The sequence below is a fragment of the Lissotriton helveticus genome, chromosome 4_1 (genome assembly GCF_964261635.1).
Source record: "Lissotriton helveticus chromosome 4_1, aLisHel1.1, whole genome shotgun sequence".
NCBI lineage: Eukaryota > Metazoa > Chordata > Amphibia > Caudata > Salamandridae > Lissotriton > Lissotriton helveticus.
Window position 1 is genome coordinate 363740503 of NC_136063.1, and position 18833 is coordinate 363759335.

At 43.6% G+C, this 18833-nt stretch overlaps 1 protein-coding gene across 1 annotated transcript in view; it reads right to left on the reverse strand.

Moving 5' to 3' along the window:
- LOC144828000 (fibrocystin-L-like) overlaps positions 1-18833 on the reverse strand; it is a 1506874-nt gene that overhangs the window by 95979 nt on the left and 1392062 nt on the right. The window contains exons 76-78 of the mRNA XM_078686147.1: positions 15487-15719; positions 14795-14962; positions 13537-13694 (exon numbers count right to left, since the gene is read on the reverse strand). Coding sequence (XP_078542273.1) covers positions 13537-13694; positions 14795-14962; positions 15487-15719 — 559 coding nt within the window. The remainder of the gene's footprint in view (positions 1-13536; positions 13695-14794; positions 14963-15486; positions 15720-18833) is intronic.

The following is an 18833-nucleotide window of genomic DNA, read 5'->3' on the forward strand; positions in this document are numbered from 1 at the left end:
CTCAGCCGGAAGCCAGAATCCAATTTTCTATATATAGATATCCCTTTTTACCTAACATAATCAGAGGAGACACTTCTGCTGGTTTTGAGGGGTCCCTGTGTGGAAAAGTAAATTTTGCCATGTTCTGTGTCCCTACGTGTCCTCCATCTTATGTTATGTGTGCATGATTAATATGCATATGTATTCCCCATGTTTGATTAAAGACGCAATTACAGTTGTGTCCATCTCTAGTATGCCAGTTTCCAGTTCTCGTGAAAGCTACGAGTATTAGGCCTATGTAAAGCTACGTTGCCACGTTTCTCAGTGTGCACGTTATTTCATTGAAAAGTCCCCGTTTCTAGGCCTCAAAAGGGCCCGGACACCAGATTCAGCTCCTGTCTCCTGAACCCTCGCTGAGGAGCGATACAGCCCCCACCTGTATTCCTGACCCTTCACTTACTTCCTGCCTCACAGTGCCCGGCTCAGCCTGGCTCTGCCTACGAGTCTGCCAAGAGTATGTTATGATTCTAGTTATCAGTCCAGCTCTCCTTCTCTGCATTCCTAAAGCTACTGAATCGCATCAATAGTTTCCGTCATTGTCTAGCCTTTACGTCTCCATGTAAGAGAAATACTGTATTAATGGTCATTTAATATTCTTCATCACGCACTACATGTAGAATAATGCATGCACCAGTCTTAGAGTCTGTTAGCCTTTCCCCTCCTGACTCTTAGTTTATATCAACATGTTCTCTAAACATCAGATACTAGATAGGGTTTAGGTACATGTCGCCCTGACTCTCCAGACTTCAGTCTCTGCTCCTAGCACAGAGTTCATAGCCCCCAGCTTCTCCTAGTAACACGTCATTGTCAGTTTGCGCGCACCGTTAGGTTAGAGGTCCCGGCTCCTTAGGTAGCCCCCTCCATGTTTCCGCCCCATTTATGACATATTCTGTTACGTTTACATCACATGTCTATGTATACGCCTCCTGTTACACCTACTTTCACTCTTATCTTTCGCGACTGCTATTGACCACACCCACTGGTCCGCCTATTGTATGCACTGTAAAGCAACTGTTTTAGTATATATATGTTATGCATTTGTTATTAAAGTTATCCTTCCTTCCTGTCCTATCCTGAAGCGCGCTCATTCCAGATCTTGTCCGTGCAGGTTGTCCTGTTCCTGTCCTTTATGCTGTATTAAACCTGCAAACTCCTACTACCTCGAATCTTGACTCTTATTTATTGAGCTATCTGTTATTGCTATGTCCAGTAAAACCTAGATCCGGTATTATTTATTTATATACCACATAATGGCGCCCGAATAGGGACTTGCCCTTTCCCCACGCGCCGGTGAAGCCACGCCGGCCCCCTGACCCTCTGCAGCCGTGACGGAACCATACCGTGCACGTGCAGATATTTCTGCTTCAAGTATCCCTCAGGCCCACGGAGGAGACGGAGGTGGCGGTCCAGCATCCAGACGAGGCGGTGGAGGAACGCGGCGAGTCCCGACCAGAGCCCAAGCCGAGAGTCCAAGGTCCGAGGTATCCGGAGGCCCACCCGTAACAGAAGTCCGAAGTTTGTCCGTCCGGCGTCGAAGCAGTCCAGTCCAGTCCGAGGCCTTCCGTTCTTGCTGCCCGGTGAGTACCGTTGCTGGGGTAGTATCTAGACAGGGTCAATCTAATTGACCCTGGTCCGTGGGTTTTGGTGGTACACAGACCCAAAACGAAGTGTCCACTTCGGTGGATGCGGGTCCTGACGTGTCTCTTTATGAGACCGGTAAGTTTCGTACTGTTTTAGCAGTGCATCTAGTTTCTGTTCTAGTCAGTTCTGTTCTCGAGAAGATTCATGTATTCTGTTTTCAAGTATTCCAGGTAGTATTCTGCCCGAACTGTTATTTTAAATGTTCTTCATGTATTTTAATGTCGTGGTATGAATGTGGAGTAATTATCGTGTTCATTGTGTATTGTATTGTGTCTAGATTACAGTTCAGTCATGCCCTTATTTTCTAAACTACGTCAGTTAAAAACTAGAAAAGGTCTGCTAGAAGCAGCAGTTCCTGTCCCGCCTAGGGACAGTCCAGGTCATTTTATGTATCAGAAGCATGGCATAAGTGCCATATTATATCTAGATTTATGGGTAGAGTATACCAAAGAGTTAGAAGAAAAGTATAGATGGCCCGTATCAGGTACGTGGGATGCCGAGTGCATCATGAGAGTAGAAGAAGCATTATGGAAAAAGAAAGCCAGACAGTCACAGAAGGATGCCATCGAGTTATGGCGCAAAGAATCTCATAAAGGAACCGAAAAAGAAATCAGAAAGTCAGAATTAAGTAGAGAATCCTTAGAACGAGCCCAAGAAAGGGAATTAATCGAGATAGGTGAACAAGTTAAAACCGAACAGTCAGACAGACAGAGGAACGCCCTTATTAAGGGTATGTACCCTCTTCTTGCCGAGGGCTTGCCAAAAGCGACCCCGGAGGCATCCAGTAATTTTCCGCCGCCACTAGTTCCGACCAAGCTACGTCACAAACCGACCGCAGCTGATATTTTTATCTCGTCCTATTTGGACGACACAGTCCCGGAATATGCAAATCCTGTTCCGCCAGCTCCTGTAAATAATGTAAATCCTGCTCCTCCAGACACCGGGGCACCTCTTGCAGTACCTGCTACGGTACCCCCGGTCCAGCCAACATTACAATTTCCCACTCTGCCAGCACGAAGAATGTCAGTCGACGATTCTAGTTTAGGGGCCGCAGGAGGAGGTCCTCCTGGTACCCCGCCGCCACACCAACGTAGAACGTTGGCCGAGTTACATGATTGTGCGTTACAGCGTACGCCCAAATATAAGTCCGTTGCAGACATCCGACGAGCTCTCACTGAATGCCGCTATGATCCAGTTGCAGGTGATGATAGTACAGTAATATATTCCATCTGTGTAAGACGGGTGACCGGGTATTTAGACACCCTACCGGATATGAAAGAAGATCTAGACAGAATATATCGTTTCATCCGTACAGGGGATGATCCAGAAAGTATTGGCGAAGCCATGTCTCAAAGGAAAGCTGAGATCCAGCTCATGATATTAAAGTTTCTGATTAATTGTCTAATAAGAGAACAAGATTACCCGACTAAAGATCCGGCCGAAATGAGAATCCTGACAAGGTGGAGTGATAATATAGCCGAGGGTAAGCACAAGACTATCAGTAGTATAGAGAGTATGTACAAGAAAATTCGTAAGGAAATAATAAAGTTACATGAGAAACGTAAAGAAGCACAAGTAAGCGAGAAAGAGAATGACTCTCCTACGGAAGAGGTAGAGGACGAGAATCCCGCCAGAATAGCGTATGTAGGTAGAACTAGACCTTCCGACCGACATTCACGTCTAGACTACAAGAAAACTGTTCCTCATCCAGCACCAGAACAAGGTTCTCTAGAACAAGTATTTCAAGCTACCGATCACATTCTGAAATCACGAATCGGTTACAGTGAATTAAGTACTATGCATGAACAAGAACTAGCCCGATCAGCAGTCCGATGGATTACTGATTCTACCACTTTTCCAGACGAAATAGTGGCACAAATGTTTCTGAAACTGCCCCGAGCAGCGACTGGTGGGTATGTATATGATCCAGCACCTCATTACATTGTATGAGGGTCAGCATTCTGATCCAGGTCCGTTACATGATGTCCTGAACGAGTTACTCCAGTATAGATGGAAAGGTCTAGGTACCGATTTAATTAGTGTCATTCTAGAACAGCGCCACAAATATAGTATGTTTTTGAACCCGCATTTTGTTCATGTCTCACCCCCAGAAAGTAAACCCTTTTACATAGACAGACAGAATCCGTTACGAGAAGTACACCCAGTCAGGACAACAGATGGTGAAATGCAACGAGTGTTTGTTTACACTCCGATTACAAAGATGGAACTCTTAGAGATGAAGAAATTAATTCCCTGTCATGATAAAGTTCCAGCAGGGTTCCACCGAGAATTAAAGGACATGCTCCGTATGGGAGAATTCACGTATCCAGATATAATTAAAATGTTAAAGGTCCTGTTGCCCGCAGGGGTATATGAAAAACTCAAGGAAAAAGAATGGGAGGAGGGAGAGAAAAAGATCGACTGGGCAGTTCTAGAAGCTGAAGACAAGATACGAGTACCAGGTACCGGTCTAGGAGAGAAATGTAAAGAATTACCAGAACTGTTAATACAAGTTTTGCCAAGATTATTAGCCACTAAAAAGGAAGACTGGGATGCAATCTCAGCCTGTAAACAGAAACAAGATGAAGACACTAGTGATTTTTATTCTAGATTTGAGAAATGCTTTAGTATTAACAGTGGCCTCAAGACAAGTAGCGAGTCATACCCTCATCTTTTTGTTACTAAATTAGTTGAGAATTCAAGTCCACAAGTTAAGAATCGAGTTTTGAAAGTCGAAAGTACCTGGCAAGCTAATACCCCGTCCCAGATGTTGCAGATGCTTCAGTATCACCAGAATAGAATCAGAGAAGAGCAAGATCATGAAAGGAAACGTATGAAAGACACAAAAATGAAAGTATTAGTTGCACAATCTGTTCCTCAAGACAGTCAGAAGAGGGGTCCGAATCAAGCCAGTCATCCTGCAGTTCCCGTTAAAGGGACATGCAATTATTGTAAACAGCCAGGTCATTATATAAACGAGTGTGCAGTTCTGAAACATAATATAGCTACTGGTAAGACTAAAGAAAGACCACGTCCGCCTAGACAAGAACAAGTTTCACAGACTTCCCAGCCACAGAATGCACAACCGACAGTTCCAGCACCGCAGCCTATTGCTGCAACACAGCATGTTACACAGCAGATGTACCAGTATGCACAGTCCGAGTATCCAGAGTATCAGCCGTATTCATGAAACAGCCTAGAGAGGGAGGTAGGCTTGCCTCTCATCGAGATACCTGTAGATCAAGAGGGTCCCTATGTCCACAGTCAAGTATTAGGGAAAGACAGAAAGTTTTTGATTGATACAGGGGCAAGTAGGACGACCATCAGTCACGCCGAAGTTCCAGGGGCTCCGCTCTCAGGCTCTAGAAATGTTTCCCTTGGATTTTCAGGAAAGCCTATCGTAAACGAGATATCTAAGCCAGTTACTCTAGAAGTAGGTCCATTGTCCCGCACTACTGATCTATTACTTACGAAGTCATGTCCAGAAAATTTGTTAGGCATTAAAACACTGAAAGAATTAGGTGCAGTTATTTGCTGCTCCCCCGAGGGAATACGATTGTTCCTACGTGACTTCAAGGGTCACTATGTATTACGAGATTTTGATCCGAGATTGTCTAATGTTCCGCAGCATTTATGGGCGCAAGGTCCAACTGATGTTGGTTATATGCAAATCACACCCCATCGTGTGACTCTCAAGCCAGGTGTAGTGTTACCACGAATCAGACAGTACAGATTGCCACCTGAGGCTGTAGCAGCCTTATCCAAAATTATTGACGAGCTCATCGCTCAAGGAGTAGTTGTAGAAACTGACTCCAATGTATGTAATTCTCCGATCATTCCCGTCATGAAACGTACTGATCCAAATGCACCCCCAGTATATCGATTAGTGATTGACCTTCGAGAACTCAATAAATGTATTATTCCCCAGTATCCAGTTGTCCCAGATATCTCTTCCCTATTGACAGCCATTGATTCTGAAGCCTCATTTTTCACAGTTATAGACCTCAAGAACGCGTTTTTCAGTGTCCCCATTCATCCAGACAGCCAGTTTCTTTTCGGATTCTGTTTAAATGGAAGGAGCTATATGTTCACACGAGCTCCTCAAGGTTTCACAGAAAGTCCTAGTATTTACAGTCAAGCACTTAAGAGACAACTAGACAACATTCACATGCCGTCTGACACTGCCCTGCTCCAGTATGTCGATGATCTACTGATCACAGCCCGTTCTGAACGTGCTTGCGAGCGAGCATCCCTTACAGTCTTGTATTTCCTAGCCGAGATGGGGCACAAGGTGTCCCCTTCAAAGCTTCAATTCTGTGTCCAGCAAGTGATCTATTTAGGCCACTTACTGTCCAAGAGGGGTAGGCAGTTGACACCTGACCGTATCCAGTTAATAGCGAGTCTTCCTCAGCCCAAGACCCAGAAGGAGGTACGTGCTTTTATCGGCCTTACTTCTTATTGCAGACAATGGATTCCTCAGTATGCATTTCTAGCCAAGCCACTGATACAGTTAACGACACAGGAGGCAGCCGTATCGACTGTCCTCCCTTGGACATCTGAACATACACTTAGTTTCAATGAATTAAAGAAAGCTCTATGCCAAGCTCCAGTTCTAGCTACACCGAACTACAGTAAGCCTTTTACACTTTTCGTCACTGAACGTGAAGGTACAGCATTATCTTTTCTCACACAAGATCAAGCAGGACAATACAAGCCTTGTGCTTATTTTTCAAGCACATTAGATCCTGTAGCCCAGGCTCTGCCTGCGTGCCTCAAGTCAGTTGCAGCCACAGCACTAGCTATCAGACAAAGTGATTCCATAGTATTAGGACATTCCTTGACAGTACAAGTTCCACACTCCGTGGAAGTTCTTTTAAACCGAACACAGACTCAGCACTTGACAATTGCACGTTTAACAGGTTATGAATTGACACTGTTCCAGCCACACATAGAAATCAGACGCTGCAACGTTCTAAATCCTGCTACACTGTTACCGTCAGTTACTTCAAATCCTGCTACACACGACTGTGTGGAAGTAGTTAATACTATGACTAAGCCAAGACAAGACTTGACAGATATTCCATTACCAGATCCCGACCTGACACTTTATGTGGATGGTTCATGTATGAGAACAAGTACAGGAGAACTAGTAGCCGCGTATGCAGTGACTACAGACACTGAAGTTATAGAGACACACCGTATTGACACTCTGTCCGCTCAAGCAGCAGAGCTAGTTGCTCTGACCCAAGCCTGTATACACGCTAAGAACCTGAAAGTTAATGTTTACACAGATTCACGCTACGCATTTGGAGTCGTACACGACTTTGGAGTGCTCTGGCAGGAGAGAGGTTTCATGACTTCTCATGGAACCAAGATTCAGCATGGTCTCCTTATTCAAGCTCTGTTAGATGCCATACATTTACCGACATCTATTGCTATCATGAAGTGCAAAGCACATACGAAAGTTACTGACACTATTTCTCAGGGTAATGATCTAGCAGATCGCACAGCCAAGCTTACAGCTCAGACACCAGACATTCCAGTTAACCCGACACAGACACATACTCCAGATCCGACTACCTGTATGACAGTTAAGGACCCTACTCAAGATGTCATAGATATCCAGTTACATGCTACTCCCGATGAAATCAAGAAATGGTCCGAACAAGGAGGGGTCCAGACAGATCAGGGATGGGTGACGAAGGGAAAAGCCACATGGTTTCTCCCCGACTCTATGGTTCAAGTCATTATCAATACCGCACATAGTCCAGCACACTTAGGAGAAAAAGCTATGTTAGATAGTATCCAGAACATTTGGTCCAACAAGCATTTACGAGCTGCAGCCAAGCAGAAAGTCCGTACCTGTATGATATGTTGTCAGTTCAATCCAGGTAAAAGTGTCCCGGTGGAACAAGGTGGATTCCAGCCCCCTGACCACCCTTTTGAAGTCCTCCAAATGGATTATATTCAGATGGAGCGATGTCGAGGTTTCAAGTATGTCCTTGTAGTTGTATGCGCTTTGTCCAGGTGGACAGAAGCATATCCAGTCCCAGATTACACAGCCGCGACCACTGCCAAGCAGTTGGTTCGTGAATTCTTCCCCCGTTATGGACTCCCTAGGGTCGTGTATTCTGACAACGGCCAGCCATTCTCATCTGAGCTCATGAAACACATCTCCCTTTTGTTAGGGTACCAGTGGAAGTTCCATTGTGTACGCCATCCTGAAGCAGCCGGTCTCGTAGAGAGACATAATCAGACCCTGAAAATTCGAATTGCAAAAGTATGCAAAGAAAAAGGTGTGGACTGGCTAGTAGCTCTGCCAGTTGCTCTGTTTTATATGCGCATGGTCGCACATTCCAGATCAGGTCTGTCCCCGTACGAGGTCGTATTCGGCCGCCCCCCTAACATGTGGGGTACACCTAGACCCCGAAGTATTACCGATGTTTCAAGTAATATGCTGACAGATTACCTAGCTTCCTTGATGTCTGCCCTACACTCTTGTCGTTCACAGGTTGCCGCCGCATTTCCAGACAATACCGAGGTGGCACCGCATGAAATCGTTCCCGGATGCATGGTTCTTGTGAGAAATTTTGATCGTTCAAGTCCGCTGGAGCCCCGCTGGCGGGAGCCGAAGTTGGTCCTCCTAACCACCCATACAGCCGTGAAGTTGGAGGGAAGAAAAGGCTGGGTGCACCTATCGCATATAAAGAAGTTTTATGGACTGAAACCCGTTTCAAAGAACATTTCCGAGGATTCTAAAGATTGCCAAAGTACTATTCTTAAGGACTGTCCCGCAAAAGACATTGCTACGAACCCTTCCCTGTTAGAGAAAACTCTGCAGCAGGAGTATAAGCTTAAATTAAGGTCTAGTAAAATAAGTCAGCCAGTTTGATTGTCTAATTCCTCCCCTAGGTGAAACGGTTAGACCGGTTTCTGACATGTATATAATAGACCCCCACAGAGAGAGAGTTAGTGAGAACTCTAAAAGTTGCACTATTATTTTATGTTTTCTGCTATATTTCAGCATTATGATTTCCTGCACCAGTTATGCATTTTATTTGTATCTTCTGATTTCTCATGTAAATAAGTCTGCTAATGTTACAGTAGAGCACACGTTTAGTGATCTGCCTCCTCATGAACTCTCTTATCGTCTTGCTATGCGTAATAATTCCTTTATCCGCATGTTACATTATTCACACCAGACCAGCAATGCCACTAATTGTTGGGTGTGTGGTCGACTCCCCCCTTTCCAGACACCGAAGGGAGTTCTGCCACTCTTTCCTTATCCATTTTCACATAATGGTTCGTGTGGAGCATGGTCCACGTTAACGTCATCCTCAACAGATATGTCTTTTCTTAACAGTACATGTTTCCCAGACAAGCAAGGTCTTCCCCACAGAACAGGGTTAGATCTAGAAAATGAAGTTTATAATCTAGGTAATTATTCTTCGAATTTTATGGTCCTGAATGTCCAGTCTGATTCTACTCCAGACTTACCTGCTATTTCAGTACTACCAGTCAAAGGTGAATTATGTGTCCGAAATAATGGTTCCATACATGTAGGCCATAGTGATTGTACTACTATTGTCAAGTATAGTGACAGTGGGAAATCTATTTTCAAAGCTTCACGTCATTCTTATTTTGTTTGTGGTCAGACCGCATATGTTCGTCTGCCCCTCGATTGGGAGGGAACCTGTTACATTGCCTTCCTACTGCCACCTGTTTTTCTAGCCCCACCTGACTATCATAGGAATTCCCACCTAGTACATACTAGACACAAGAGAGACCTCCCGATTGTCGATTATACTGAAACTGCTCTAGAACAATACATAGATATCAATAAAGGTGTCTTTCCCTACTTAGGTACTGTCGTAAATAGTAAACTGATACGTAGATTAACCAGAACACTTGAAGCAGTAGTGATTGAGACTACTTCTGCTCTAGGTAACTTAACTGAAGAACAATCCTTTATGAGAATTGTCGTGCTCCAGAATCGTCTCGTCCTTGACGTCATACTGGCCGATAGGGGCGGGGCATGTAGAGTCATCGGATCTAGTTGCTGCATTTTCATTCCTAATAACGCGCCGTCTGTTTATTCAGCTATAACCAGACTCCATAATATTGCCCATCTGTTACACCAAAATCCAGGCACCTGGACATGGTCCGGTTGGTTCTGGAATACAATTTCCGCCTGGGGATGGAAAGTATTGTCATTTCTAGGTATTGCAGTAGCGATCGTATTCAGTTGCTGCCTCTGTTTACAATGTGGCCCTGCGATTTGCGGCATTTGTGCTACATCTTGTATTCCTAGTCCCAAGTCCCGTTCTAAATCCAGTTCCAAGAAAATTCGAGACGAGCAAATGATACTGTATGAAATGATAGATGGTATCATGAATATTGATGTTTCCTGATGGAAACGTAGTGACAAGGAGGGAATGTGGAAAAGTAAATTTTGCCATGTTCTGTGTCCCTACGTGTCCTCCATCTTATGTTATGTGTGCATGATTAATATGCATATGTATTCCCCATGTTTGATTAAAGACGCAATTACAGTTGTGTCCATCTCTAGTATGCCAGTTTCCAGTTCTCGTGAAAGCTACGAGTATTAGGCCTATGTAAAGCTACGTTGCCACGTTTCTCAGTGTGCACGTTATTTCATTGAAAAGTCCCCGTTTCTAGGCCTCAAAAGGGCCCGGACACCAGATTCAGCTCCTGTCTCCTGAACCCTCGCTGAGGAGCGATACAGCCCCCACCTGTATTCCTGACCCTTCACTTACTTCCTGCCTCACAGTGCCCGGCTCAGCCTGGCTCTGCCTACGAGTCTGCCAAGAGTATGTTATGATTCTAGTTATCAGTCCAGCTCTCCTTCTCTGCATTCCTAAAGCTACTGAATCGCATCAATAGTTTCCGTCATTGTCTAGCCTTTACGTCTCCATGTAAGAGAAATACTGTATTAATGGTCATTTAATATTCTTCATCACGCACTACATGTAGAATAATGCATGCACCAGTCTTAGAGTCTGTTAGCCTTTCCCCTCCTGACTCTTAGTTTATATCAACATGTTCTCTAAACATCAGATACTAGATAGGGTTTAGGTACATGTCGCCCTGACTCTCCAGACTTCAGTCTCTGCTCCTAGCACAGAGTTCATAGCCCCCAGCTTCTCCTAGTAACACGTCATTGTCAGTTTGCGCGCACCGTTAGGTTAGAGGTCCCGGCTCCTTAGGTAGCCCCCTCCATGTTTCCGCCCCATTTATGACATATTCTGTTACGTTTACATCACATGTCTATGTATACGCCTCCTGTTACACCTACTTTCACTCTTATCTTTCGCGACTGCTATTGACCACACCCACTGGTCCGCCTATTGTATGCACTGTAAAGCAACTGTTTTAGTATATATATGTTATGCATTTGTTATTAAAGTTATCCTTCCTTCCTGTCCTATCCTGAAGCGCGCTCATTCCAGATCTTGTCCGTGCAGGTTGTCCTGTTCCTGTCCTTTATGCTGTATTAAACCTGCAAACTCCTACTACCTCGAATCTTGACTCTTATTTATTGAGCTATCTGTTATTGCTATGTCCAGTAAAACCTAGATCCGGTATTATTTATTTATATACCACACCTGCATGTCGAAGCTTTCGCCTAGCAGCTGACCGTCATCTCTGTGAAGGGTCTCCAGTTCCCGACCAAGACAGGGTCTTACACTTTTACCCACCAGGTAATGGGGTTGGATCATCCAGAAGGAAGTTTCTTAGCAAAACACACGTCTGCATCCTAGACACATAGGTTAGGGTTTCACATTGTAGGAGTGTGCTACATAGCTATACTATTGTATACGTATGCCTATATAAGTTGTGTCAACAAAATGGTGGCACCATTAATTTTGTTCAGTGTTCTGACATTCATTGTAACTTTTTTCTGCTTCTATCTATTAATCATCGCAGCACATTTTCTCAATGCAAGAATCACTGCAGTTCAATAAATACTGAAAACGCCCGACGTGTATTTGTTTGTTTATTTCTCTGAGAGAATTAGAGCAAGAGTGACTGAGCAAAAATGGTTGCAGTCTGTCACTATGGTTCCTGAGGGAACAGAATTGTCATGTTCAGTCGTTGCCAGAACTGTTTGCTCCCTATTTGGGCTTAGGGGGAGGTTAACAATGGCACTGTGAGCTTGCTGGTCCAAGGGACAACAGATCGTGCGGGGGTGCATGGAATCAGTCTGGCACAATCCTAAGTTTATGTTGCCTCCAAACTTGCAATTCCTACTGATTGGTGAAAACTATACAACAATCGAACTCCGTGAGGTTGAAGTCAGCAGCGCCGTCTTTGGCAGCCGTCTGCAGGTGTCGGGCTGCAGTCCAAAGTGGAGCAGTGCATCGTGCAGTCCCCTCAGGTGCACAATAGGGAGGTGCTCTCTGTGATGCCATCAGGTCACAGAGCCAGCAGCGGCGTCATTGACTGCATCAGGTTTCTTTTTCTTCAGTTGCAGCACACAACACACAGGTCCCTGTAGTCGTAGCAGATGATCTTGAAGTATGTGCTGTTCCTGAGACATCTTGAACAATGGGCAAGCTCTACCTCAAGCCATAGGAGAAACTTATAAAAATAAGTAGCAAAAAGTCCAATTCAGTCCTTTCACTGCTCAAGACAGAAGCTGCAATTGCAGGCCAACTCAACAAAGCAACACACAGCAAAGGGGCAGTACTCCCCCCGGCAGTTCTTCTAGCTCTTCTTCTTGGCAGGTCCCTTAGTCAAAAAGAGTTTTAAAGTTCTGGGGTCAAAGCCCCACTATTTATACTACTTTTCCCTATGAAGTCTTAGGCAGAAAGTCTCTTTGGCTCGGTAATAACCAGTTCTGTCCTCCCAGGTCCAGCTTCACTGCAGGAGGTGGAGGCAGCATTGTGCAGGGCAGAGATAGCCTATTCAGGTGCTAGTGAAAACTCCTCCCACTACTCTAAATACAGAAAGGTCTTTGAGTCACCCAGGAAAGGCATGACACACCTCAACCCCCCTTGTGAATGCTCAGAGTGAATGCATATCCCTAGCTTCTGTCACTCCAAAACCAGACAGTGAATACAGAAACAGGGAGAGGCACACAGGATGGTTAAGCAGGAAAATGCAAACACTCTAAAAGGGGCATTTTCAAATACACAATTTAAAAATCAACTTTACTAAAAGATGTGTTATTACATTTTGAGCTCAGGGTGGGAGCCCAAACTCCATTTCTCTATCTTTTTCCAATTGGATCTTAAACTTGTACAATGTTACAAGGCAGCTCCAATGATCACCTATGGGAAAGTCAGCCTTTCAATAGTGAAAAACAAAATTGGCAGTATTTCACTATTAGGACATGTAAAACATACCGATACATGTCATACTTATAACATACCCTGCACCCTGCGCCCATGAGGGTACCTTAGGGATGCCTTACAGATAAGAAAAGGGAAGGTTGGGGCCTTGCAATTGGGTGCACTCGCCAAGCCGACATGGCAGTTAGAACTGCGCTGAGACACTGCAGTGTCAGGTCAGAGACACCTTTGAAAGGCTACTTGTGTAGGTGGCACAGCCAGTGCTGCAGGCCTACTAGTAGCATTCGATTTAAAGGCCCTGGGCGCACCTGTGCACAATACTAGGGACTTATTAGTAAATCAAATATGCTGATCATGGAAAGATCAATCATAACACACTTTTACAGTAGGAGCACTAGCACTTTAGTACTGAATAGCAGTGAAAAAGTGCACAGAGACACTAAACCAGCAAAAACAAAGTCCAGCATTCAATCAAAAACATGAGGTCAGAAAGCAAAAACGCAGGGGAAACACACCAACGGATGCCAGGTCTAACACTTACTTGTGTGTCATCCACGTTCAGAAGCATTAATCGGAGTTTCTGAGGGCTGGTGCTTGTGAAAAAGATATCAAAGTGTTTGCCGCTTGCTACAATGCTGTGAAACAAAGAAACTCTTCTCCTACACGTGTAACCTGAACACCTGCCATGATCTTGTGGTCCTAAAGAAAATACACAATTATAGAGAAACATTAAAACACATGAAGGCAGCTCACCGGTGCTACTATATGTGGATGCACAAGTGAAGTGATAATATAGTTCATGCAAGGTTCCCAAGTGCATAAAGGGTGTCCAGAGGCATAACATAGTGTCATTACTGCATCCACCAAGTTGAAACAAAGCTTTCAGATTTTCAAGGCTCTCATCATGATGACTGACAAGGGAGAAACTGTGGAAAGATATAACCTGCACCAATTTCCATAACTGACCTCTCAGCAACAATGCCATACTAACACTGTAGGCTTAAGGTTAGAGAATGATTAAAATTCTCACACATCTGACGAGCCAAGTACCCATGTAGAGTCGTGAGCAGCCTAAAGTAGTAGGCGCTGTGCTGACCAGGGAAAGGCCTGTTGCTTTTACAGGGAACAAGTGCAGGAGGGTAACTTCTACCTGTTTGTAGACCCAGCTACCACCAGTTGAGAGCTTTCATCCCTTGCATGTCTTGAGCTGTAATGAATTCATATTACTTATGTTACTGTTGCTGCTGTTGTAGAAAACGTGTGTTGCTACAAGTCTACCTCGAAGTTCATTTGGGAGAGTCTACGCTAAGGAGAACTATAGTACAATACAGCAGAGATCATATTGATGGTGGGTAGATTAGACCAATCCATGAATAGAGTGATATGTGAGATGGTGATGGGAGGATGGATTCAGGCTGTGCAGGGTACCACTGAAAGTGATGTATAACAAGAAAGTATTTTGCACAAAACTTCATGAAGTCTTGCTCAAGGCAGAGAGACTTTTGGACAATTATGCACTTTGTGAGAAACATACTTTTGTTAAAAAAAAAAAAGTGCCATTTTCAAAGTCTTCTTATTTGAGTAGATTTAGAACAACATTCATTTCCTCAAAGGAAGGCCTGCAATAAGAAATTGTTATGGAAATGTTTTGTGTTTTATCTACACAGCTAAATCATTGTATTCTGTCCACCTTATCAGCGTAAGTAATCAGAACCTTCTTAAAAGCTATTTATAAAAGTAACAATTTATAGCATTGCTGTGACTTAAATTATTTCAAAATAGGGCTAATCTTTACGTACCATTTATAAGATCAATGTAACCATCCCCCAGTACCGCTACTGGTGACAGTCTCCTGGTCTCCGTATCAGAATCAAGGCTCTCAATAACCAGCATCTCATGATCTAGTCCTGAGCAGTTGTAACCTTCCCATGTGGACATATAGACACAACTTGAATCTCTGATGATACCTAGACAAATGGAGACAAAGTCAACAGTTCAACGTGATGGATAATACCAACCTCTACCTCCGCTTCAAAGGATCGTTATCTTAATATTAATTCACCACTTATGTATAGTTTGTGGTTCTTATTTTTTTAAGTTACTCCGCATCCAAGAATGGATTTGAGTGAGTGTTGGGACAGAAAAGTCTGCTGCATGGTAAAGGATGTGTACCCCTGCACTGAGTGCCCAACTATACTGTTGTCTGAATCCCTAATGCAAGTTTTTGTTGCCCATCAACAACATTAGTAACTGGCCCTTCTGTGGTAGCAAGGACAGGAGAGGAAAGGCTCTACCCAGAGTAGAGAAGTAGTGATGAAAAGAAACGTTGTGAAGGTTGACAAGGAGAATGTCTCTGGAAAATGTCAGATAAGCATCTGGATGAATTTACAAGTTTATATTAATTTGAAGTTAAAAGAGAAAGTCCTTTTGCACAGCAAGATATCAGCTCTTATCAGCTTACAGCAAATATAAAAATTGCTAAACTTCACACCTTTATTTGGTGCTATTTGGTTCACAGGAATGCGGCTGCCATTGAGGTATGTTAGCATCACTTTTGGAATTTTAGTGTCTCCAATTCCATATGATTGAACTCCACCCCACTGGTACTCAGACTGAGCTACCACAGAGCCGGGGATTCCCAGAAGAGAGCCATCAAGGTCCTTTAGCAGAGCTTTCCTCTTGGCATCACAAACCATGTCCACACAGTCGGATGGATTTGCTTTTCTGTGTAAATAAGTGACATTATTTATTAAGTTAAACAAAAACTTCAATTTTCAACTAGTAAAGGCACTTAATTTTTGGAGTAAGAATAGAAGTTGAAATTACCAGAAGAAAAAGTTACTCACCATATTATTTCTGGTGGATGGATAGTCTTCCCCCTGACTCCTCACCTAATCACAATCTCTTAGAGGCTTCACACCAACATGGAAAAGAGTTTATCCAGTAATGGTTCTCAAGAGCTGCCAGGAGGCTCCGTGTGCCTGCAGCTGTGACGCAACCTCTGTATATGACATCATTTGAGTATATTAGGTGCCAACCAGTTCCCTGGCATCAGCTACTGATACTTTTCTTCTACCTTACTGAGGCGCGTGGAGAGGATCCATCATCCGAGAGAACCATGAAATTAGCAAAATATTTTTGCATTACAGAGAAACGTATTCATCATATCAACAACCCATTGGGGAAGACGAAACCTGGTGAGGAATCTCCAGGAAGGTCATGTTTCCACCAGAAATAAAGTCACTAAAGTAAAGTTTTCTTCTGATGGATACATCTTCTGGCAAATTCTTCACCTTTTGATTGAAGCCTAAAGCTGTAACTCTTTGGGAGGAGAGATTGAATAGTGCTGTTTAGTCAAAGGAGTAAAGCAAAGTACACACCACTCAACACCCGAAATGTGAGGAAGTAGTGTTTAGCTAAAACATGCAAGGATAACCAGGTAGGTGTAGTGCCGTAGCTTGGTCATTATGATTGGGAGGTGGAGGGAGATTCCCATTTCCCAACAAGCACGCTTGCATATAATGTTAAAATACATTATGCGGCAAACAGGGTGCATAAGAGGGACTTAAGGGACAGAGGAAAGGGAGAGAACGTGGGTTGGTAAAAGTATTAAGTGGGAGAAAAACGATATTTTGTAAAATAACCAACAATTCTGTGAACTTTCAAAACAGAGATGAAAGAGAGTGTGTGTGTTTTTGTCAGTGGGTGCATGCAAAAATCCCATTAAAATCCGACAGACACCTCCTATACCCGACTGAAAGCACCTGCACACAACTATTAACCAGAAAATACATTTATTAGAGGGGTGTAAGCTATACCCTTGGGTAGACGCCTGGCAGATGTCGGCACTTGGGACACCGCGGGAGAGAGTTGAGATGGCTGCCGTGGCCTTTCTGGGACAGGGCATTCCAGATCTTAGTACATAGGATGACCTAATGATAAATTGTACATTCAGTGACAGCTTTTACCTTTTTAGGTCTAGCCTCCTGACAGGTCATTCTGGATTCTGTTAATGGCCATCTCATGTTACACTGATTGAGCCAGCATATTGATCGTCACCAGTCACCTCGGAGAATGAGGTAATACCAGGGCCAGATGAATTATGTAGCAGGAGAAGGCAATGTTATGCAACAGGATTAAGTGCATTATGCGGCAAGAAAAGGCAAATTATACAGCATAAAGTACGACATTTTATAACAGTATTACTTCATTATTTTGTCATTTTTAAACTTGGTAACGCTTTCTGGGAATTGGTTGCACCTTATTAGTACCATTTTAATACCCAAGCATAGCAATAAGCCTCAAATAGGTGACCAGTCCAGCTTCGAAAAGCGTCTTCCAGTGCACAGCAACATGTGTTGAAGCATTTTTAATAACTTTTGAACCATTTGAGCTAGAAACAAATGTTTTTTGGTTATAATTTGCAGGTTAGGTGGCAGAGGAGGAATTATGTGGCAAATGCGCCAATTCTATAATTATGTGAAAATCCCCATGCCACACAATCACATAATTCCAATGGCCCTGGGTATTACATGACCGGGCATAGAAGCAGATCTGAGTGGAGTTCATGACTAGGTAAATTGTTTGCTACCATTGTGACTCGTTTCGATGTGTTCAAAATTACCACCTTCCTTCATCTATCTCTTACGCAGTTTATTATGTTTTTTATACCATTCCCTTTTTCAATTAGAGTTGCGTTGCACATTTAGAGAAGAGCTATGTAAATTAATTAAATAAAAATAAAAACAGAACATACACAAATGCTTTCAGTTTTTTTCCTTTACTAAGCTGTATATTTGCATTAATAAATACATTTTTGTGCCCATCTAAAATATGCATAAACAAATGTAGGTGCTCCTCCCTAAAATATGGTTACATTTGTATGTATACCCCTGATGAATTCTACTACAACCGAGTCAGCAATAGACGAAACACGTGTTGGCGAGGGCAAAATGGACTAATGGATGATCTATTAGGAATACATGTTGAAACCACAACCTCAACTGTTGATTTGCTGAGCGCTCAGAGAATCCTACTTGCATTTGGAACCCGTCCAGCCGAGGAAGACTTAGTGGCTCTTCCTCCTCCGAGCAGCACCAGATATTTACTGTGGTGTGTGCACCGTCATCCTCAGACGCCATATCTATATCTTTATAAAGTACCTAAGTGTCGCCTGAACATCTCAAGAGAATCTGGTGCAATTCATCAAGAATGTTGACGCTGCATGACAGCCGTACCCAAATCAAGTAATGGGGGTCTGAAGTGTCTAGGCCACACTTCAAGATCTGTTTCAGTGCAAAAAGTCTATCGTTCGCCAAGTCATAAAACTGCTTTTTCATATAGTCTAGCAGGCTGATCATTGTACACTTTGACATTTTCCACATGGCATGGATTTATTGGCCTAGAAGGCAGGTGGCATCAACATAACAGAGGGCCAAACTCCCGGATGCAAATCCACTGCAACAGAAGGGATCAATTTTCTAGGATTCCCTATCTGAGGGTGCTGTCAGAACGGCAACCGGGTTCTGTTTTGATGACGGTGTGTGAACAACCAGACTTTGGAGCAGGGAAACACCTAGCTGAACCTGTCTGACAGTGCACCGTCCGGCTGTCTAATTTGGTCACACGAGAGCTGGTAATCTTCTAAAATAAAGTCTCAAAGGATGTCTCTGCCAAGCTTTAAGGCCGGGGACCTTGTGTTGATTGAAATATAAAGATTTTGATGTTTTGACTGTTTGTACCATGACAATCCTGAGAGTGGAAACAAATACTGTGGTTGCACAAAGGCTCGAATCAGCTCATTCCAATGATTACTGTGTTCTGTCTGCATCAGATCAG